An 18,444-nucleotide genomic window follows, 5' to 3' on the forward strand; every position below is an offset into this window, starting at 1 on the left:
CGCAGACTGCCCTCCTGGAGGGGGTCTGGACAGCTGCCCGCTGGCTCTAGTCTCCACTTGTGGGGCCTCCCTGTGGCTGGCTGGGGAGCTGCCCTCAGGGACGAGGGTAGGCCGTTCTGTCCTCCTAGCTCGAAAGCTGCTCTCTTCATGCAGCAACCTTTCCTCTTGTACTTTGGCCACTCCCTCCCCACCCCTCATTTATCTCCAGGGAACTCTGGAGGCCAAAGCTGAGGTCAAGGGCATTCAGCTGGGCCTCACTCAAGGCTGTGAGCCTATTGGCTGGACTCTCACTCCCCTTCCTGCCTTACCTGCTAAAACCCTCTCACCCTTATGGTCTTTCCCCAGAGGGGAACGCCAATGCCCCAAGGGCTCCTGTGGTGGGCAAGGACCCTCATTCTTGTTTGTTCTTTGTCTGGTGCTCAATTTGTGAAACTTAAGAACTTGATTAAACACAAATTTTTTAAACACACTATTTTCACAACTAATAAAAACTACAAATTTTGTAATTTGGTCGAAGTCCCTTAGGGATTCCATGAAGTCACACGTCCGTACAGGCTCTGGATGCTGTGAATGTATCTGCCAAGGCAGCACGAGCAGCAGAGTGGACGACTCTCACACAGGACCTGCTCCGCAGGATCTGCAGGCCCAGGATGAAATAAAAGTGCGCAACTCCTTGCTCAAAAAGCAAGAAAAAGACACAAAGGTACTAAAATGTAAAATGTTTTCCTCTCTTCCATAATCTCCCTCTTGACTTATCATGGTTATTTGCCATCAATGCTAATTATTACAATATAATAATTACCATAATTATTATTAATGCTAATTAATTCCCTAAAGCCCCCTCGGGCATGGGGATACTCATAGGGTAGTGCAGACCCTCACAGGTGCCTGGGGGCACCGCTCTGAGGCTTGCCATGTGCGTTGCCTGTGTGCGTGTGGCCCACCGCTGGCGGGTCCCCTCACTCCCTCCTGGGGGCAGATGAGTCCAGCCAGGCATCTCCCCCTCCCACATGGCTGCCACAGTAACCCAGGGCAGATGGGAGACCCCCAAGGGGTTACGTCTCCATGCCAGGACATGCCAGGGACCTGGATCGTGCTGTGGCACTGTCAGACTAGAGTGGGGATGGCTACCACCCCCCTACCCCACCCCACCCTGAGGTACCATCAGGCATGTGCACCTCACCCTGACCCTCCCCACATCCAGGCTCCCACAGGGCTGGGCAGCAGTGGTCACCGAGCGGGAGCAGGGAGCACTCTACAGGGTGAGGGGACATGCAGCCCTCTGAGCCTCAGTGTCCTGGTGTACACAGTGAGGATGGGGGTAGTGTGGGCACTCAGGTGGTGATACGGGGACAGCACCTGGGGAGGGCTCCACCTGCGCCAGTCCCACACTCTGGGATGAGGGTCTGCCCCCCAGAAAACTGGGCAATGGGCTCTGTGGGGCAGCCTGAACTTGGCCCTGACTGCCCTGAGGGTAGCTACTCTGCAGTGGGGAGAAGCTGAGAAGACTTCGCTGCTCTGATGGGTGGGACCCTTCTGTGAATGCCTGCCCAGGAGGGAGACTGCTGGAGGAGGGACAGCGGGCAGATGGGAAGGCAAGCCGAGCAGTGCCCCAGCTGCTCCAGACACCATCTCCCACGGGAGAACTTGGAGCCCCAGAACAGCCTGTGGTGGCAGGTCTCTCACCTGCGGGAATTAAGGCTCTAAATTGGAGAAGGCGGGAGAGCGTGGAGCATGTGTCTGAGGCCTGGGACCCTGCCAGTCTCCCAGTGATGGTGCTGCTTAGTAAGCTGGCAAGGTGGATGGGTGGGCAGTGTCTGCCAGAGCTGGGCCTCGCCTGTCTCCCTTGCTGACCCTCACCTGAATTCAGCAGCCGGGAGAACGCCTTTGCTTGAAGAAGTAACACAGAGGCTAACTCTTGGCTTTTAGCTCTAAGTGGCAGGGGTCTCGTGTAGGAGAGGAGATTGGAAAGGTGGTGTGAACAGGCAGCATGTCCTCTCCATCTTCCCCCAAGTCTAGAGAAAGAGCTCTGAGCTTGAGTTTGGGCAAGTTTAAGAGCGGAGAGAGAGGCAGGAGCTGTGTCTGTCCCTGGGTGGGTGGAGGCCACCCTGGATGATTTTCTACATGGTGGCTGGGGCCCTGCTGCGTGTTCTGAAATCTCTGGACCGTGTGGCGCTCACAGGGGCAACTCTGCCCCAGGAGTGTGGCCCAGCAGGAGAGCAGGCAACCTGTGTGGGGGAGGCTGACTGGGGGGTTCTGGAGCTCCTGGGGGCCCTGAGGGTGAATTGCTGAGCGTGCCATTCGGGTGAGCTAGGGATGTGCCTGGGGGAAGGCATGGAACAGCTGACGTGGGAGCAAGAAGCCTCTAGGGGGAAGATGACTTAGGCTGAGAAGGGGGACCCCTCTTCCCAGTTGCTGCCCAAGGGTGGATGCCCGTGTGCCTAGGAGCACAGTACAAACCCTGAAGGAGACAGGTGTGGGGAGGGGGCCCCCCTAGAGAGCAGTTTACCTGAAAATGGCTGAATTCTAAAGGGCCTGATGGGGCAAACACATCCCTGGGCTGAGCTGAGAAAACCTAGAAGTGACTCTAAAGCTGGTTGCCATCAGGCAGCCCAGGGACTTGGAGAAAGAAAACTAAACTGAATCACTGAACTCAAAGCTGCACCCCTGAATTGTATGGATTCAAGAAGCTATGACGTTTAAACAAGCTACGTCAGCAATGCTCCTTAATCAACCACGGACAAACAAAGAGTCAAACAAGGAATAAAAATGATAGACAAAAAGGCAGCCAGGTCATGGATTGAATGTGCCTTCCCAAAGACATGTTGAAGTCCTAATTTCTAAGACCCTGTTTAGAAACATGGTCTTTGAAGATGTTATCACTTAGGTTAATAGGTCATACTGGAGTAGGGTGGGTCCTAATCCTGTATGAGCACTGTCCTTTAATGAGAGAAGAGACATAGAAATAGAGGCAAGATGGCCATGTGACCACAGAGGCAGAGACCGGCTGCCACAAGCCAAGAACACCTGGGGCTAGCAGAAGCTGGAAGAGGCCAGAATCTTCCCCCAGAGCCTTCAGGGCGAGCAAGGCTTTGCTGTCATGTTGATTTGAATTTCTAGCCTCCAGAACTGTGTGACAATACATTCCTGTTGATTAAAGTCACTCAGCCTGTGTCTTGGATACTTGGATACGGCAGGCCCAGGAGAAGAATACAAGGGTAAACTGCAAGGAAACCCACAGAGCTGCCAGTGGGAAGCGCCCTTCCCACCTGCTAAGCATTGGTTCCTTTGGGGGCTGTCCCAGGAGGGCATCAAGGTCAGGCTTCCCACAGGCTGCAGGACACCCGCCTTGGCTCCAGCCCCAGTTGGGCTGGGACGCCCCAGTTCTCTGGCACGTCCACTCTTGGAGGCACAGCTGATAGTGCCCAGGGCTCACCAGGCCACACCAAGGAGGGTTAGGCACTTCTGAAGAACTGTGGCAACTATGATTCGGCAGAGACCTAATTTTTAAATTGTGACTGCAGCAACACTCATCTCATGTGGGCTCCTTAGGAAAGGGACCAAAGCGGGGATGGGCAGGAAGGAGGGTCAAGAGGAGTAGACATAACGAGGAATGTTTCAGAGCCCAGAGACTCACATTGCACTTCAACTTTCTTGTGCAAATAACTGCAGAATGGAACCTAATAAAAGGAACGGCTTCTCCACTACTCTGCATAAAAAGGGTGCCTGGGAGCCAAGGGGCGAGGGCCTCTGTGGGAAAGCATACTGTACGTGAAACTGTTTGTTGGTGTCTTTTCCTCTGATTAATGCATTCAAAACAAGCGAAGACAGGTAAAAAGAACTAAGGGTATGTTTTAAAAACTAAGTCTTTTAATCAGTCATAAAAGGACAAATACTATATGATCTCACATGAAATAAGCAAATACATAGAAACTGAAAATTATTATTATTATTTTTACTAGGGGTGGTAAGGGGGAGTTTCCGCTTAGGGGGTATTGAGTTTATATCAATGATGGAATAATTCGGAAAAGGATAGTGAGAATGGTCACACAACTTGAAGAATATAATCACTGCACTGAATCATACGTGTAGAAATTGTTGAATTGGCATATGTTTTGTTGTGTATATTTTCACCATAATAAAAAGAAAAAAAAAAAAAAAAAAAAAAAAAACAGGCCGAAGGCTTTGTCCCTCCCGCACCTCACCCACCTCTGTCTGCCTGTGTGCACAGTCTCACCCACTCTGTCGCAAGAGCTGAGCTCCCGGCAAGGCACTGGAGGCAGTTAGCATTCCCTCACAGACGGAAACCGCCACCACTCGGTGGGTTTCTCAGACTTGGAAACCCCTGCATGATTGTTCGAAGGGGCCCTTTGGGTTTTAATGCTGCAACAAACGTGCAAGGCCACGATGTCCAGGACCACCTTGGTTTCAGAATTATTGTCCGGCAGACCCCGGCTGCCTAGGGTATGACTGGTGTAGGGGTCAAGGCCCTGGCAGGTGGCCGACTCACCAACACAGGTCTGGCAGGTGGGGTGGCACTTCCCACATTGGATCAGCTCCGAGTCAAAGTAGGTGCCTGGCTCACAGTCTGGAATGCAGCTGCCCCTCGCAAGGCTGTTGGAAAGAAAACAAGGTAAGTTCCCAAATCCGTCTCAAAGTCCGAAGCAAGTTATGGTTGCCATTGAAAGCCTTTCACGAGAAGACAAGAAGCTCCTGAAGCATAGCTATTTGTGTCACTTAAGAACTAATGAAAGCAGAGAAGCTGTACGGCAGCCAGCTGGAGGCATACTGCTGTGGGGATCTGGGGACCAGGGCCACCACCAGTAGGCCGTTGGCCTGAGGCTTCCCTCAAGGCCCCATGGTTCTTTTCTAGGTTTAAGAGCCCGTGTACTCAGCTTCTCTCCTGGTTTGTGATGGCTTCTCTTCCCTGATGTTTCCCAAACTCAAGAGGCGGAACTTGAGCATATATGGGTGACCCCTGGGGCACACTGGCCCAGTGTGATGGTTAATTTTATGTATCAACTTGACTACTCTATGATTCTCAGTGGTTTGGCCGACACTGGACTGGTTGCTGTTCTGTAACGTGATGTCATGCAATGACCTTCCATAATTGTGGTCTGATGTGACCAACCAATCATTTCAAAGAGGAATTTTCCTGGGGGTGTGGTCTGCCTCCAGTATATAAATGGATTTCCTAGAAAAGCTCGCTCTCACCCTTGCTCTCGACCCTGCACACTTTGCGTCATCTGACCTCTGGTTCCTGGGACATATTCTGCAGAAGTCTCTGGTCTGCTGCCTGACCTGTACATGTTCGATTCACTAGCCTCCACAACTCCATGTGTCAGCAAAAGTCTCCAGCCTACTGCCTGACCTATGGATTTGGGTCTTGCCAGCCCCCAAATTGTGTGAACCATTTCCTTGAAGTAAATCTCTCTCTGGTTTTGCTCCTTTAGAGAACCCAACTAAGACACCCAGGCTCACCCTGGTCTGAGGCCTCCTCCGGGAGGTTTTAGCATTTACAGTTGTGTAACAAAGAATTTAATTTTGCCTCAAAAGATGTCTGGTCTTTGTCCTGGCTAACAATATGATTTAAGATGGGGGATGGCCACACCTTAGGGTGTGGACTGGCCTTGCCAGAAAGACCAACAATGTGATTTAGGATGGGGGTCTGGGTCATGCCTGGAGACTGACCTGGGTCTGGTGACTGAGATCAGCCACGTGGATAATCAATCCTGCCGACATGATAAAGTCCCAATAAAGACTCTGAACACTGAGGCTGGAGGAGCTTCCTTGGTTGGCAATGCTCTGTGCACATTGTCACACATCGATCCCAGGAAAATAACACAGCCTGGCTCCATGGGGAGAAGTTGCATGTGGTCCTTCCCCTGACTCTGCTCCATGCACTGCTTTCCTTGGCTGATTTTAATCTGTATCCTTTGCCTATAATATACTATAACTGTGAGTATAACAGTCTTCAGTGAATTCTGTGAGTACTTTTGGCAAATCGCTAAACCTGAGGGTGGTTTTGGGAACCCCCTGAACTTGTGGTTGGTGTCAGCAGTGAACAGGTCTTGAGTGGACATGTCTTCCTCTAACTTTGTAGCTGGTCAAACCCCTCACAATACCATATGTGGGGTGGGGGTGGCAAGGCTGATCCTGAAACACATGTCCGCTCCTGCCATGCCTTGGCTCAAAACCTTCTGTGGCTTCACAAGGGACTTCAAATTTAATCCATTACTAGAACCTACTAGGCCCTGTTTTCTTCTTAAACCTCATTGGGTGCCTGCCCTCACCTCATTCCAGCGAGACAGCATGTGATGGTCATTTTATGTGTCAACTTGCCTAGGCTATGGTTCCCAGTTGTTTGGCCAATCACTAGTCTTGTTGCTCCATAATGTAATCTAATGTAATGTGATTAGCTTACATGTAATGTAATGACCTCCATAATGTAAACTTATGTAATATAATAGACCAATCAGTTGAAAATGGAGTTTCTCTAAGGCGACTTCTTCCTCTAGGCTATAAATAGGTATTTTGGCAGAACTTCATGCCGTACTCTTCCTGTTGCCTGACCTACAGATCTTAGACTTGCCAGACCCCTACAATCGCATGAGTCAATTCCTTGAAGTAAATCTCTCTCTCTCTATTATCACTGGCTCTGTTTCTCTAGAGAACTCTAAGACACAACCTACGAGCAGCTCATGAGCTTGGACTCTGGAGCTGGGCAGCCCAAGCTGGGGCCCAGGCTCTGCCACTTCCTAGCTGTGAGACCCTGGGCAAGCCACTTAGCCTCTCTGGGCCTCCATTTCCTCACCTGTTCACTGGTTCAATGGTTCCTACATCACTTGGAGTTTTGAGGACCAAATGAGCTAACGCATGTAAAGCACTGGAGCAGCATCTGACAGATGGCAAGTGTAAATATTATTTCTTTACTTCCTCAGATTATGCCGCATTTGATGCAAACATCCTAAATGGCTTTGTCACTGAACCTATTGACCAAGCTCTCTTGGTGTATCTGCTGGACCCAGACTCCTGCATTAAGGGGAAGGATGTCTGTGCTGCAGGCTGGGGGACCACAAGCCCCTCTGCGTGGAGGCGAACACACACCCAGGGCTCTTCCTCACCACACATCAGGGCTGCTGCACGTGCAGTTAAATCACGTCTCTAATAACTGCTGCCCTAGTCCCCCACTAAATCTTCCTATATTTCTTCCCCTAAAGAGAAGGATGGCCAGGAGGCAGTAGCACAGCTGATCTCTAACTGCTTTAGCATGATAGTGATAATTTAAAGTCATAGCAGCACTGGGATGGAGGGAGTCTGAGGCAGGGAAGGAGGTGGCCTGAGGTCCTTTAGTGCCTCCCTACGCCAAGGGTGCTGCTGGACCAACAGCAGATGCATCCCCTGGGAGCCTCAGAAATGCAGAGTCTCAGGGCCCACCAGACCTGCTGGGTCAGAATCTGCATTTTCATAAGAGCCCTGGTGATCCCTGCACACAATGTGGGTGAGGAGCACTGCTTTAGCTGACCTTCCCCCTTTCTGCCTAAAATGCAGGCCTGGCTTCCTTTCCAGGGTGGGATTGTTTGAAGCACAATTTCTAATAAAGTGGTTTCTACATAGTAACTTGGAGGAACAAATGCTGTACACTTGATGATATTCAATAGGCTAAACAAGCATTTAAACATAGTCCAATAGAAACCATTATCCCAGGAAAATGTTTTTAAAGGAAAGCTGTGCTGAGGTTCACCAGGCTGAGCTGGGTGGCACAGGGGAAACCAGGGATCTAAAGAGCTTCCTCAGGGAGCAAGCTCCCCAACTGGAGAAAGAGACCAGAAACTGGGGAAAAAAGAGGCATGGGAGAGCAGGGAGGGTGGGCGCTGCACCACAGTCCACCCCTTGCTGGGTCTGGGAGGGAAAGTGAAGGAGGTGGGGTTACTGGCGCCTAAAAGAGGGGAGACTTGTGCTTCCCTTAAGAGCTGCTCACCCTCCCAGCAGTAAGCTCTACTTTATAATACCATAAACTGTTGCCTTTACCAGTTTTCCAAATGTATAAAATCTAGAAATTTTATCCATCCTCTAACTTTCCATCCGAAACACCAATAATCTATAAGTGGAAATATGATTTAACAGGTTTGGAATCCTTGCCCTGAAAAGCTTTGGGCCTCTGAAATTTTAGCTTTTAGAAAAAGATGCAAAACTTCATAAATTAATTACACAATCCCCAAGAACGTAAACCCTTTGGCACTCTTCAGGCTTGAAGTGAAGGCCTTACCTGAATCCTTCTTTACAGATGGTACATTTCTCTGGCTCATCAATGCACTTTTTACAGCTTGGGTGGCATTTAAGACAGTTTTTCTGGCCTGGAGAAAAACATCATCGTGAGGAAACGGGGAGGGGGAGAACTGCAGGAAATGGATCTGGGCAAATAAGGCTGTAGCTTTGCCAAGTGGGCTGCAGGAACAGCTCTCTTTACCAGGGCGTCTCCAGAAAGGAAAAGAACTCATGAGACAGGCAGAGGCCACGGCAGGAACAGCGTGCCCAGCTGTGGGGTCACGGAACCTCTCCTCTCCTTCCTAAGGTAAACGAAAGTTCTCCAGCAACCGAGAGGCTTCAGAGGTGGCCCCTTTCCAGGGGAGACCTGCCCTGGTTCTCCTTGTTTCAAAAGGGACTGATGCTATCACTGGGCAGGTGAGCCAAGAGATTAATCAGGTGCAAATCTTGATCAAAGTGACGGGGGCCTGGGTTGTCTCTCAGCTCAGTGCTTTCACAGGGTGTCTCTACTGAACCCATGACAGCCCACCATCCCTCACGGGAAACTCCGGGCAATCACAGCTGCCACCTGCGTTTGCGTAAGTTATGATCTAGATCGCTCACTGTCACACCTCATCAAATACCACCTTCATGATGCCTGAATGGTAGGGGCACACTGGGCCTCATCTCCCTGAGAGACTGTTCCAGTCCTGGAAGGTCAGGGCTGCGTCCTCCCTAGGCTCCACCTGTGGCATCACCGCCACGTGGCAGTACCCAGTGAGGACGGTGAGTGAAGGAGTGTGGCTGGTGCTGCCCAGGGAGGGGCTGGGATGATGAAGTCCCACTGCAAACGGCTCTGTTTGGCAGCCCAGGGCAGGGGTCACAAAGCTGTGAAACAGGTCTTGTATGACTATTTGTTTTCCCTCAAAGAGACTCAGGTTACTTGATGGCTTTATGTGCCCTTCTGCAAAGGAGTAAGGGCAACGCCATGACAGGCAGTCAAGGATGCCTCCTGTTCACAAGGGCCCAGAGCGGGAAGGCCTGCTGCCTGCAAAATTGCAGACATCAAAATGCTCAGTTCTCCATAACTTGTTTAAGAACTACCTTCGTCAACCTAACCAAAATGCTCCACTGAGCCTCTTTCAGGACGAGGTGAGTTGGTGAAATACTGGCATGAAGTCTCAAGCCCGAGCCCCTGCCCATTCCACCCACCTTCCCATGACTGGCACTGCAGGCCCACCTGGCAAGTGGCAGAAAGGCAGGACAGCTGGCGCCCCTGCTCTGAGTTCAATTCCATCTCTGCTGTTACTAGTTTGGGGCCTTTTAGCCTCTCTCAGCTTCACTCCCCATCTGTAGGACTTGGAGCACATCACCCTGCCCCTCAGGAGTGTGGTCAGGTTACATGAGACGGTATCCATGAAGTGCCTGGCAAAAATTAACCATCCCTTATCCCGAGTCACTGGGTGGTGCAAACAGTTAACGTGCTCAGCTGCTAACTAAAAGGTTAGAGGTCTGAGTTCACCCAGAGGTGTCTCTGAAGAAAGGCCTGGCTATCTACTTACAAAAAATCAGCCGTTGAACACCCTGTGGAGCGCAGTTCTACTCTGACACACATGCAGTCACCACGAATCTGTGTCAACTTGATGGCAACGGGTTAACTGGTCTCCCGAGCCCAGCCGGCACTAGGCTGGAGGCTCATCTTCACTTACAGGGGACGGTAAACCTGCCTGTACTTAAGTCCCAATTTCATCTCAGCAGTTCTTCCCAGGAGGGCTCTCCTCCTTTCAAACACGGACTCCATAGCTTGTGCTCAATCTCCTGGCTCTGCCCCAAGCACCCACCCTGTGCTACAGAGATGCAGGCAGCACAGTCTTCCTGGGTGGGAAACTGTAGGACCGCAGGGCACCCTTAGTGCCCCCTCTTTGGATGTCTGAAGGCAGACTGAGCTGGAGCTGGCTGGCCCCTCTGCCTCCCCACCCTTCATCAGTGACAGGCGTTGACCTGCTGAGATGTGCAACTCCCCACACCACCCCAGGTCCTGGCCAGGTTTGTACATGAACTGCCACCAACTCACAGGGCTGACCGCTTTGCTTTCCTCTTCCTCCCCTCCCTGCCCCCTGCTGAAGGTCCTCCCTCAGAACACCAGATACAGGAAGCAGAGGTCAGCAGAGGGAGGACCAGCATAAGCGGGAGCGGGCTCTTTTCTCCTACCCGCGGACACGCACTTACTTTCATCAGCGTAAAATCCCACTGGACACAGCGTCACACAGGCACTCATCTCCTGGTGGTGGTAGAACCCGCGGCGGCAAGACAGGCACTGGGTGGGGGCCCTGCCCAAGCAGGACTCACAGCCCTTGTGACACCGGCGGCAGCGCCTTGCTGCTGTGTCCCCGAAGTAGCCCAAGGGGCATGTGCTCACGCACTTCCTGTGGGGAGCAGAGCTATGAGGCCTGTCCAACTCAGCCCAGACCACCTTGCTGTCCGCCTGCCCTGCCAGCCATCCCGGGGCCAGGCCAAGGCAGGGCAGTGGGTTTCAAAGGATCTCCCCAAGCCTTAGGGGCCCAGCCAGAGTCAGCAAAGCTATGAAGGAACAAAGACCCCAGGTGTCCATTTTGGACCATCAAAGCCTGGGTCTTGGTGCAGGTGGGAGGTTTGTAAGAACATAGGTGGAGGCTCTGAGGACTCTGATGGGACCCTTAAGCTGTGTTTGGTGTCCGGAAGGCACCAGGATGACGGTATTGACTTCTGGAGCACTTCCTCGGGGCCTGCTGGCCAGTCTTATGGCTCAGTAGGCTGAGTAAAGGTGTGTTTGGGAACTCCCCGGTGCCCACACCCAGCTCCACTGTGCACTGGCCATGCCTCTGCCATGAACACTTGTGGATGTATTTCCATTGTTCAGGACAAAGCAGCCAGATTGGGGTGTTCGGGGCAGTAGGTAAGCTGTCACCGAGCAGTGATCCCACTCAAAAAACCACTGGATCATCCAGGGAGAATTAGGCAGGAATGGTGGGGCAGAGAATCTCCTCCGTGGGGCGTGGGAATGAGGCTGGATCTCCCTTTGTGCAGGATCACCCAAGTGTGGCTGATACTGGCAGGCGTAGGGTATGAGAGAGCAGGTGTGTCAGATCTGGGCTGGGGTGGGAGCAGGTTTGGGGTTGGATCTGTCTGCCCAGGTCTGCCGGAGGGCCAGGCAGCATCTCGTCATCTACGCCCTCCAGGCTGGCACGGTGTGGCAGGTGTTCAAGAGAGTGTAAAATGAGCCTGGCCCCGGGAGACCTGGATGGAGGAGGAAGGGGGTTGTACAGAGCTGGAGGAGGGCTCCTGGAACAGAGTTCAGCACCTGGTGGCAAGGACACACAGGAGGGCAGACTCGCCGGAACGGCCAACCTGGTCCTGGGCAGTTAACCACATCCTGGGGCCTGTAGGTCAGAGCCCCCAAAGGCCCACCCCTCTGGGGGGGGCAAGGCTTACCGGCTCTCCAGGGAGCTCCCAGGACAGCATGTGTGACACTGACACCCAGCTTGTGACAAACGACTGGGAAACGACCAAAGAGGCTCAGGCCATGTGAGTCCATGCTACCCTAGTTGGCAGTGAGGAGACCGGGTGGCTGAGAAAAACACAGGCCCTAAAACCATCTTTGTATACATTTACCAGTGGCCACCTCGGCACGCTCAGCATGACTGGTTATGGACTGAACTGTGTCCCCCCCAAAAGATGTGCTGAAGTCCTTGCCCTTGCATCGGTGAGTATGTCATTGTTTGGAGAAATAGGACTTTTCTTTGTAAATGTTATCAGTTAATGAGGTCAGACTGGAGTAGGGTGGGTTCTAGACCTAATCCCTTCTGAGGAGGGACAGATTATCCAGCACTTACCTTGCCTATCAGATCATCTGTAGGAACAATTTCACTACAGGTTAGTAAGTAAGAGCAAGTCAGCCCATGCTTACTTTGCTTACTGGGTCATCTGTCCCCGTCAGGGATTGTAAATTTGAAAGGGACTTTGATTCTCTGGAAAGGTGCTGTGGGGGTGGGTGAGAGACTGATCCTGGCCATACCTGGAAACAGAATCTCTGATATGAAAAAATGTGAAACTGTTCACTACAGATGGTCTGGTAAGCAAGGTAAGCACTGTGCTTACCTTGCCTACTGGGTCATCTGCCCCTGCTTCTGAGTGGTGTTTATAAAAGAGGACAGACATGGAGACAGGCACACACTCAGGGGGAAGAACCCACGTGAAGACGTGTTCACAAGCAGCAAAGGAAGGCCAAGGATTGCCGCTGGCAGCTACCAGGAGCTAGGAGGGAGGCACGGAACCCCCAGAAAAAACTGACACAGCTGATACCCTGATCTGGACTTCCAGCCTCCAGACTGTGAGGCAATAAATATCTGGTCTTAGGTCGTGGGTACTGTAAATGCTGCATGTGTACTCATATAAAACCGGGCATATGGGGGCACAGTTACAGAAACTACTTAGACATCAGGGCTGAACTACTGGACATGAAGGTTAAGGACCATAGTCTTGTGGCACATCTAGGTCAACTGACGAAACACAGTTCATAAAGACAATGTTCTACATCCTAGCCTGGCGAGCAGAATCTGGGGTCTTACAAGCTTGTGGGTGGCCATCTACAAAGCAACTATTGGTCTCTTCCCACCTGGGGCAAAGGAGAGCGAAGAATACCAAAGGCTCAAGGAAGCAATTAATCCAAAGAACTAATAGCCTTCATGAACCACAGCTTCCTGTAACCTGAAACCAGAAGAAGTGGATGATACCCCGCTGCCACTACCCACTTCTCTGGCTGGGATCACGACAGAAGGTTCTGGTTAGAACAGGTAAAAAACACAGAACAAAATTCAAATTAAAAAAAAAAAAAATCAGACTTACTGGTCTGAAAGAGACTAGAGGAACCCCCGAGACTACTGCCCTAAGACAACCTTCCAACATGAAGCTATAGATACTCCAGGAGGCCGCCTTTCAGTCAAATAATAGACAAGACTATAAAATAAACAGTAACACCCGGGAAGAATGTGCTGCTTAGAACAATCGACTATACAAGACCAGAAGGGCAACATTTGCCTAAATCCAAAGATGAGAAGACAGGGAGGGACAGAAAAACCGGACTAATGGAAACGGGGAGCCTAGGGAGGAAATGGGAAGAGTGCTGACACACTGTGGGGATTGCAACCAAGGTCATGAAACAATTTGTGTTAAGAATTACTGATTGGAAAATTAATTTGATATGTAAACTTTCACCTAAAGCACAATAAAATGTTAAAAAAAATTTGTGTTCTTATAAGTCACTCACTTTGTGGTCCTTCTGTTACGGAAGCTCTAGGAGACTAAGAAAATCTAATTTTTGTTTAACAAAGATGGATAGAAAAAGATTTATAAATACAGACATCAAAATGCTACAGCTCCTAATTTCTCTGTGATGGACATATATGCCTTTTGTGATGACAACAAAAAGTTACTAGAAAAATTTTAAGCCCAAAGCCTCAACAAGATTTCCTGTCTAGGGTGCTACATGTATTCTGAATTGGTGCATCAGGTTGTGGGGGGCTAAGGTCACAGCTGGGTGGGGCCCAGGGGCATGCAGTGGAAGCCCTGCCTGTCCCTCCCCCATTACCTGCCAGTCTTGGTGCTCCCCAGGCTGAAGTGCACACAGTTCAAGCACTGGTCTGCGTTGCGGCCATCGCAGCCTTTGTCACCACACTCTGGATGGCACGCACCTTAAAGAGACAAGGATTTCCTTTTATCCCTAAAGATGCACTCTTACCCAGAAGTGAGCTCTCCATGGGGACAGTGCATCTGACCCAGCGAGCTAGAAGGCAGAGCCTCGCACAGGAGCCCTCCCCACAGGACCTGATGGCAGGTGCAGGCTGGGCCCAGTGCGGGATCTCTGTTGGGGTCGGAACACTGCACGCAGGGATTCCATGAGAGCAAGTCAAATAGCCAAGGGGGAGGGGGTGGGTAGGGACCAAGGTCAGTGAAGATACAGAATCGTGAGAGCTCAAAGACAAGGTTGTGATGACAAGGCAGAGCCAGTCACTGTGCTGGGATGGTCAGGTCCTCTGATGTACTTCTGTGCAGGATAAAGCAGCCAGGATGGGGTATTCAGGGAGTTAGGTAGCTGCTCCCAAGCACTGATCATCTGACATGAATGAGGCAGAGAAGGCCCTGCCTGGGTGGTGGGGGTGAGTGTGAATGTTCCTGTGTTCAGGACGCCCTGGCTGTGCTGCCCCCTGGCTGTGCTGAGCACGTGTGGGGTTGCTTCGTGCCTGGACAGGGGCAGCTGCCTGGGCTGTCTGCTTTTGAGCAGACCTCCTTTTTAGCTTCCTTCACCTCTAGCCCTCAGTGGTGGGCCCTGGAGCCCCCTCTGGTCCCCAAATCCTAACTCTGGATCCTGTGTTGTGGAGGAAGTGATGGAGAGAAACACAGAAAGGCTCAGTGGACTCTACAAACCTTGCCCCTCTAGGTTCTTCCATCTAGTATGCCACAGGGAGGAGCCCTGTTTTAAACTTCTCACCCCCTTGAGGTGGCTGGGGCACTGTTTGTAGCCAGGCTCGGGGTTCTGAAGAACACAGACTCCTGCTTGGACCATGACCTACCAAAGCTGGTGTTGAGGTAGGGTCCTCCTGCCTGACTTGGCCACCTGGCCCTCCTAAACCAGGTAAGCGGGTCAGGAAAACCTTATCACCTCACTGAATGGATAGCTCCACTCGATAGGTATAAACCAAAACCAAACCAAACCCAGTGCCGTCAAGTCGATTCTGACTCATAGCGACCCTATAGGACAGAGTACAATTGCCCCATAGAGTTTCCAAGGAGTGCCTGGTGGATTCGAACTGCCGACCCTTTGGTTCGCAGCTGTAGCACTTAACTACTATGCCACCGGGGTTTCCTCGATAGGTATTAAAAAAAAAAAAAATTTTTTTTTTTTTTTAGAAAAAAGGTATAGGGAGGGCTTAAATGTACATTGTCAAGGCTTTTGAGCCTTTGGAAGAAAAATAACGTACAAAAGTTTTAGTTGTTGGAGCGGGTGGGACATGAGTTCAGAAGCAAAGAGTAGGCAATTGCTGGCCACCAGGATTTCACAGGGGATGCGAGGGAAAGAAAAAGCCCCCACTCTCTGCTGCCCATAATGGGCCTCTTTGCTGAGCTGCACGATGCCTCCTTCGTTCATTTTTAAGAGCCTATAGACCTTGCTGACGTTATAGCCACTGTGTTTTGCTCCCCTCCCAGAAGGTTCACCGTTGTTGATGTTTCCAGAGTGTTCTTTCTGTGTCCTCCTGTCCTGCCCCCCACTGCAAACGCCTCTCAGTGCTCTAGACCCATCTCCCTGGCCTTGGGTTGGCAGGGGCAATGGAGTCCATGCTCAAGTTCTATGTTCTACTACACATTTTCACCATTTCCAAACTTGTCATTGAGCCAACCTTCCCTGCTTCAGAGCACCCTCTGCAACTTTTTGGCTCCATTCTGTTTCAGATAAGAATTGGCTAACTCTCATCTCCACTCATTTCAGCAGATTTGGTTCTTGCTTGACTTCATGCCAGACCATCTATGGAGGTATCCACGGAAATGCCTTGCGGCACTGCACTTTGGTGTTTAATTACCCATTGAGCCGAAAACACACATACTTGGGCACTGAGCTCTGGCCCTGCAGTGACCTCGATGACACAGGTGACCAACAACCCTCCAGCCTTCCCCCCACCGTACTTGCTCCATAGGGCTCCATCTGTTTGATAACAGTGAATGGTTTTGGGGGCACAGGGAGGAGAGACCAATGTCCTCAATCCTTACAGGCACAGCGGGTTTTGTCCAGTTTGCTCACTGCTGTAGCCAGCTCCTAGAATCACGTGAGCATCTGCCAAATGATGGAAGGATGAGTGAATGGATGAAAGGAGAGGGGACAGAAAGAAGGAACCATCTGCACACAGAATGCGTTCTCCCCAGGACTGGATGGCCTGGGAGGGGTCTGGGGCAGGCTTCCAGCTAGTGGCCCACGATCTGTCAGGAGTGTTTTTACTGGCTCCCCTCCCTCCCTGTGTGTGAGGACCTCATCCTCAGTCCATTCTCTTCCCCTGTCTCTGGGGTCTGCGGAAGAGAATTTTGTCAATAATGATGAGTGGATGCCTTCTACAAGGCTGGGGCCACACAACAGCAAGAGCAGAAGGTGACCCAGCACCATGCTGGAAAGACTGGGTTAAACATGGCTATCCTGGAACTAAGATAGTAGCTTAGTCACACACACCATAATGTCTCATTGTACCAAAACCCAAAAAACCAAGTGAGACAGAAGCACATAACAATCTGGGAACCCTGTACATCAAAAAAGGAGATTTAAGAACTGACTGGAACAACGACTGGAAGGAAAAAATGAGTGAATGCAGTGAACGAAGAGTAACATGGAACAGAGTTGCTCAGCCATCTTAGGACAAAGCTGGTAGAGACCCCTGGTGAAGAAAATAGCAAGGCAACTTCATGACTTTTCCAAAAGGGACAGAGAAACTCTGTAGACACACATGGAAAGAAGCAGAGCCAGGGAAGGAGCCAGGAGCCAGAAGCAGAGATACTCAGGAGTGGTGGCCCCTGACCTGAGGGGTGAGTGGTGCACATGAGGTGGTGGACCCGCGGAGTGTCGGCAGGAGGTCTCCCACCCAACTGGTCCCTGGGCAGACCTCCCCCAAACTCGAGAGGGGACAGGTCCCACTCGCTGGCTGCAGTGGACACAAGGTGCTCCAGCACCCGTGTATACTAGCCGGTGGGGGGGCGGTGGGTTCACTCTTCCTCACCCTATCCTTCTGATTGGAGATGGCAGAGGATCCCATACCCCAACCACCTTGCCTCACCGGGGGACCACAACACAAGCCTCTCCGCTTTTCCCCTACTCTACCCAGTGCCATCCACTACCCACCCTTGCCCACCCAACGAGTGAGACTAGGCAAACCCTGTGTGCACACCTGCCTGCCGCCTATACCTCCCTACCCTGTGTGCACACCTGCCTGCCGCCTATACCTCCCTACCCTGTGTGCACACCTGCCTGCCGCCTATACCTCCCCAAGGGCCTGGTGGTGGTCAGTGGGAAGACAGTGAGAGAGTCGGCCTGCTGCTCTGCTGAGGGGCAGAGGAGATGCGACTGCATGTTCATCCACCTGCAGCCCCTTCCTTCCTCCCCGTCTGCCACCTGCAGCCCCTTCCTTCCTCCCCCGTCTGGTGCGAGGCAGAAGAGGTGCTACCGTGTACGCATCGGCACAGCACGACTGGTGCTACCGCGTACGCATCGGCACAGCACGACTGGTGCTACCGCGTACGCATCGGCACAGCACGACTGGTGCTACCGCGTACGCATCGGCACAGCACGACTGGTGCTACCGCGTACGCATCGGCACAGCACGACTGGTGCTACCGTGTATGCATCGGCACAGCACGACTCCCTCCCTTGACCTGCCCAGTGAGGTGTGGAGGAGCTGTGACTGAACGTGCACCCCCTCGAGGCCCTTTCCTCTCTCCTCCTGCCCAGTGTGAAGTGAAAGCAGAGCAAGTGTGTGTATATCTGGACCCTACGCCTTCCTCCCTCTCCCTGCCCACTGACAGGCAGATGCAGTGTGACTGAGCACGCACCTGCCTTTTTTCTTTCCTCCCTTTCCCTGCCCAGGAGGAGGTGGAGGTATTGGGACTGCACATGAGTCCATCTGCTGCACTCCTTTACCACCCACACCTCTCCCTCCAACCGGCGAGAGATGACAACCATGCCCCTATTCGCCTGCTACACCCACCACACTGGCCCCTCTACCTGCAAGAAAAGCACTACTACCTGCTCCTGCACCACTGATCCTAAGACAGACGAAGGCTAAAGCCCCACCAACCCACCCTCAAATGGCCTGCAAGACCAGTAAGTAGAGACCTGAGCTTCCACACCTACCTACTGTCCCACTCGCAGTGGCAGGTTGGGAGCACTCCAGCATGGCCAGTTCAGCAACCAGAGCATCATGCTAGCCACGCCTTCCAGGAATCATCAAAACAAAACAAAAAACAGGACCCAGCAAACAATTATACAATTAAAAAACAAATACAGTAACTCCTTAATGTCCCAGAGATGACAGACAATAGCAAACCACCTAAAGAAGCAGGGCAAGATGACCCTGGCAAGTGACCAAAATAAAGAACCAGAAAACCTCCCTGAGGAAAATATAATGA

The 18,444-nt window shown here is 51.7% G+C and overlaps 1 protein-coding gene across 2 annotated transcripts in view; it reads right to left on the bottom strand.

Moving 5' to 3' along the window:
* The window catches only part of PCSK6 (proprotein convertase subtilisin/kexin type 6), a 269,265-nt gene that overhangs the window by 12,470 nt on the left and 238,351 nt on the right, over positions 1 to 18,444 (bottom strand). Inside the window, exons 15-18 of one of the 2 annotated variants that reach the window (XM_049906075.1) lie at positions 13,874 to 13,976; positions 10,477 to 10,673; positions 8,270 to 8,357; positions 4,511 to 4,614 (exon numbers count right to left, since the gene is read on the bottom strand). In XM_049906075.1, the coding sequence (XP_049762032.1) occupies positions 4,511 to 4,614; positions 8,270 to 8,357; positions 10,477 to 10,673; positions 13,874 to 13,976 (492 nt within the window). The remainder of the gene's footprint in view (positions 1 to 4,510; positions 4,615 to 8,269; positions 8,358 to 10,476; positions 10,674 to 13,873; positions 13,977 to 18,444) is intronic. The other variant, XM_049906076.1, reaches the window with a different exon arrangement.

This window comes from Elephas maximus, chromosome 13, assembly GCF_024166365.1.
Source record: "Elephas maximus indicus isolate mEleMax1 chromosome 13, mEleMax1 primary haplotype, whole genome shotgun sequence".
NCBI classification, from domain to species: Eukaryota; Metazoa; Chordata; class Mammalia; order Proboscidea; family Elephantidae; genus Elephas; species Elephas maximus.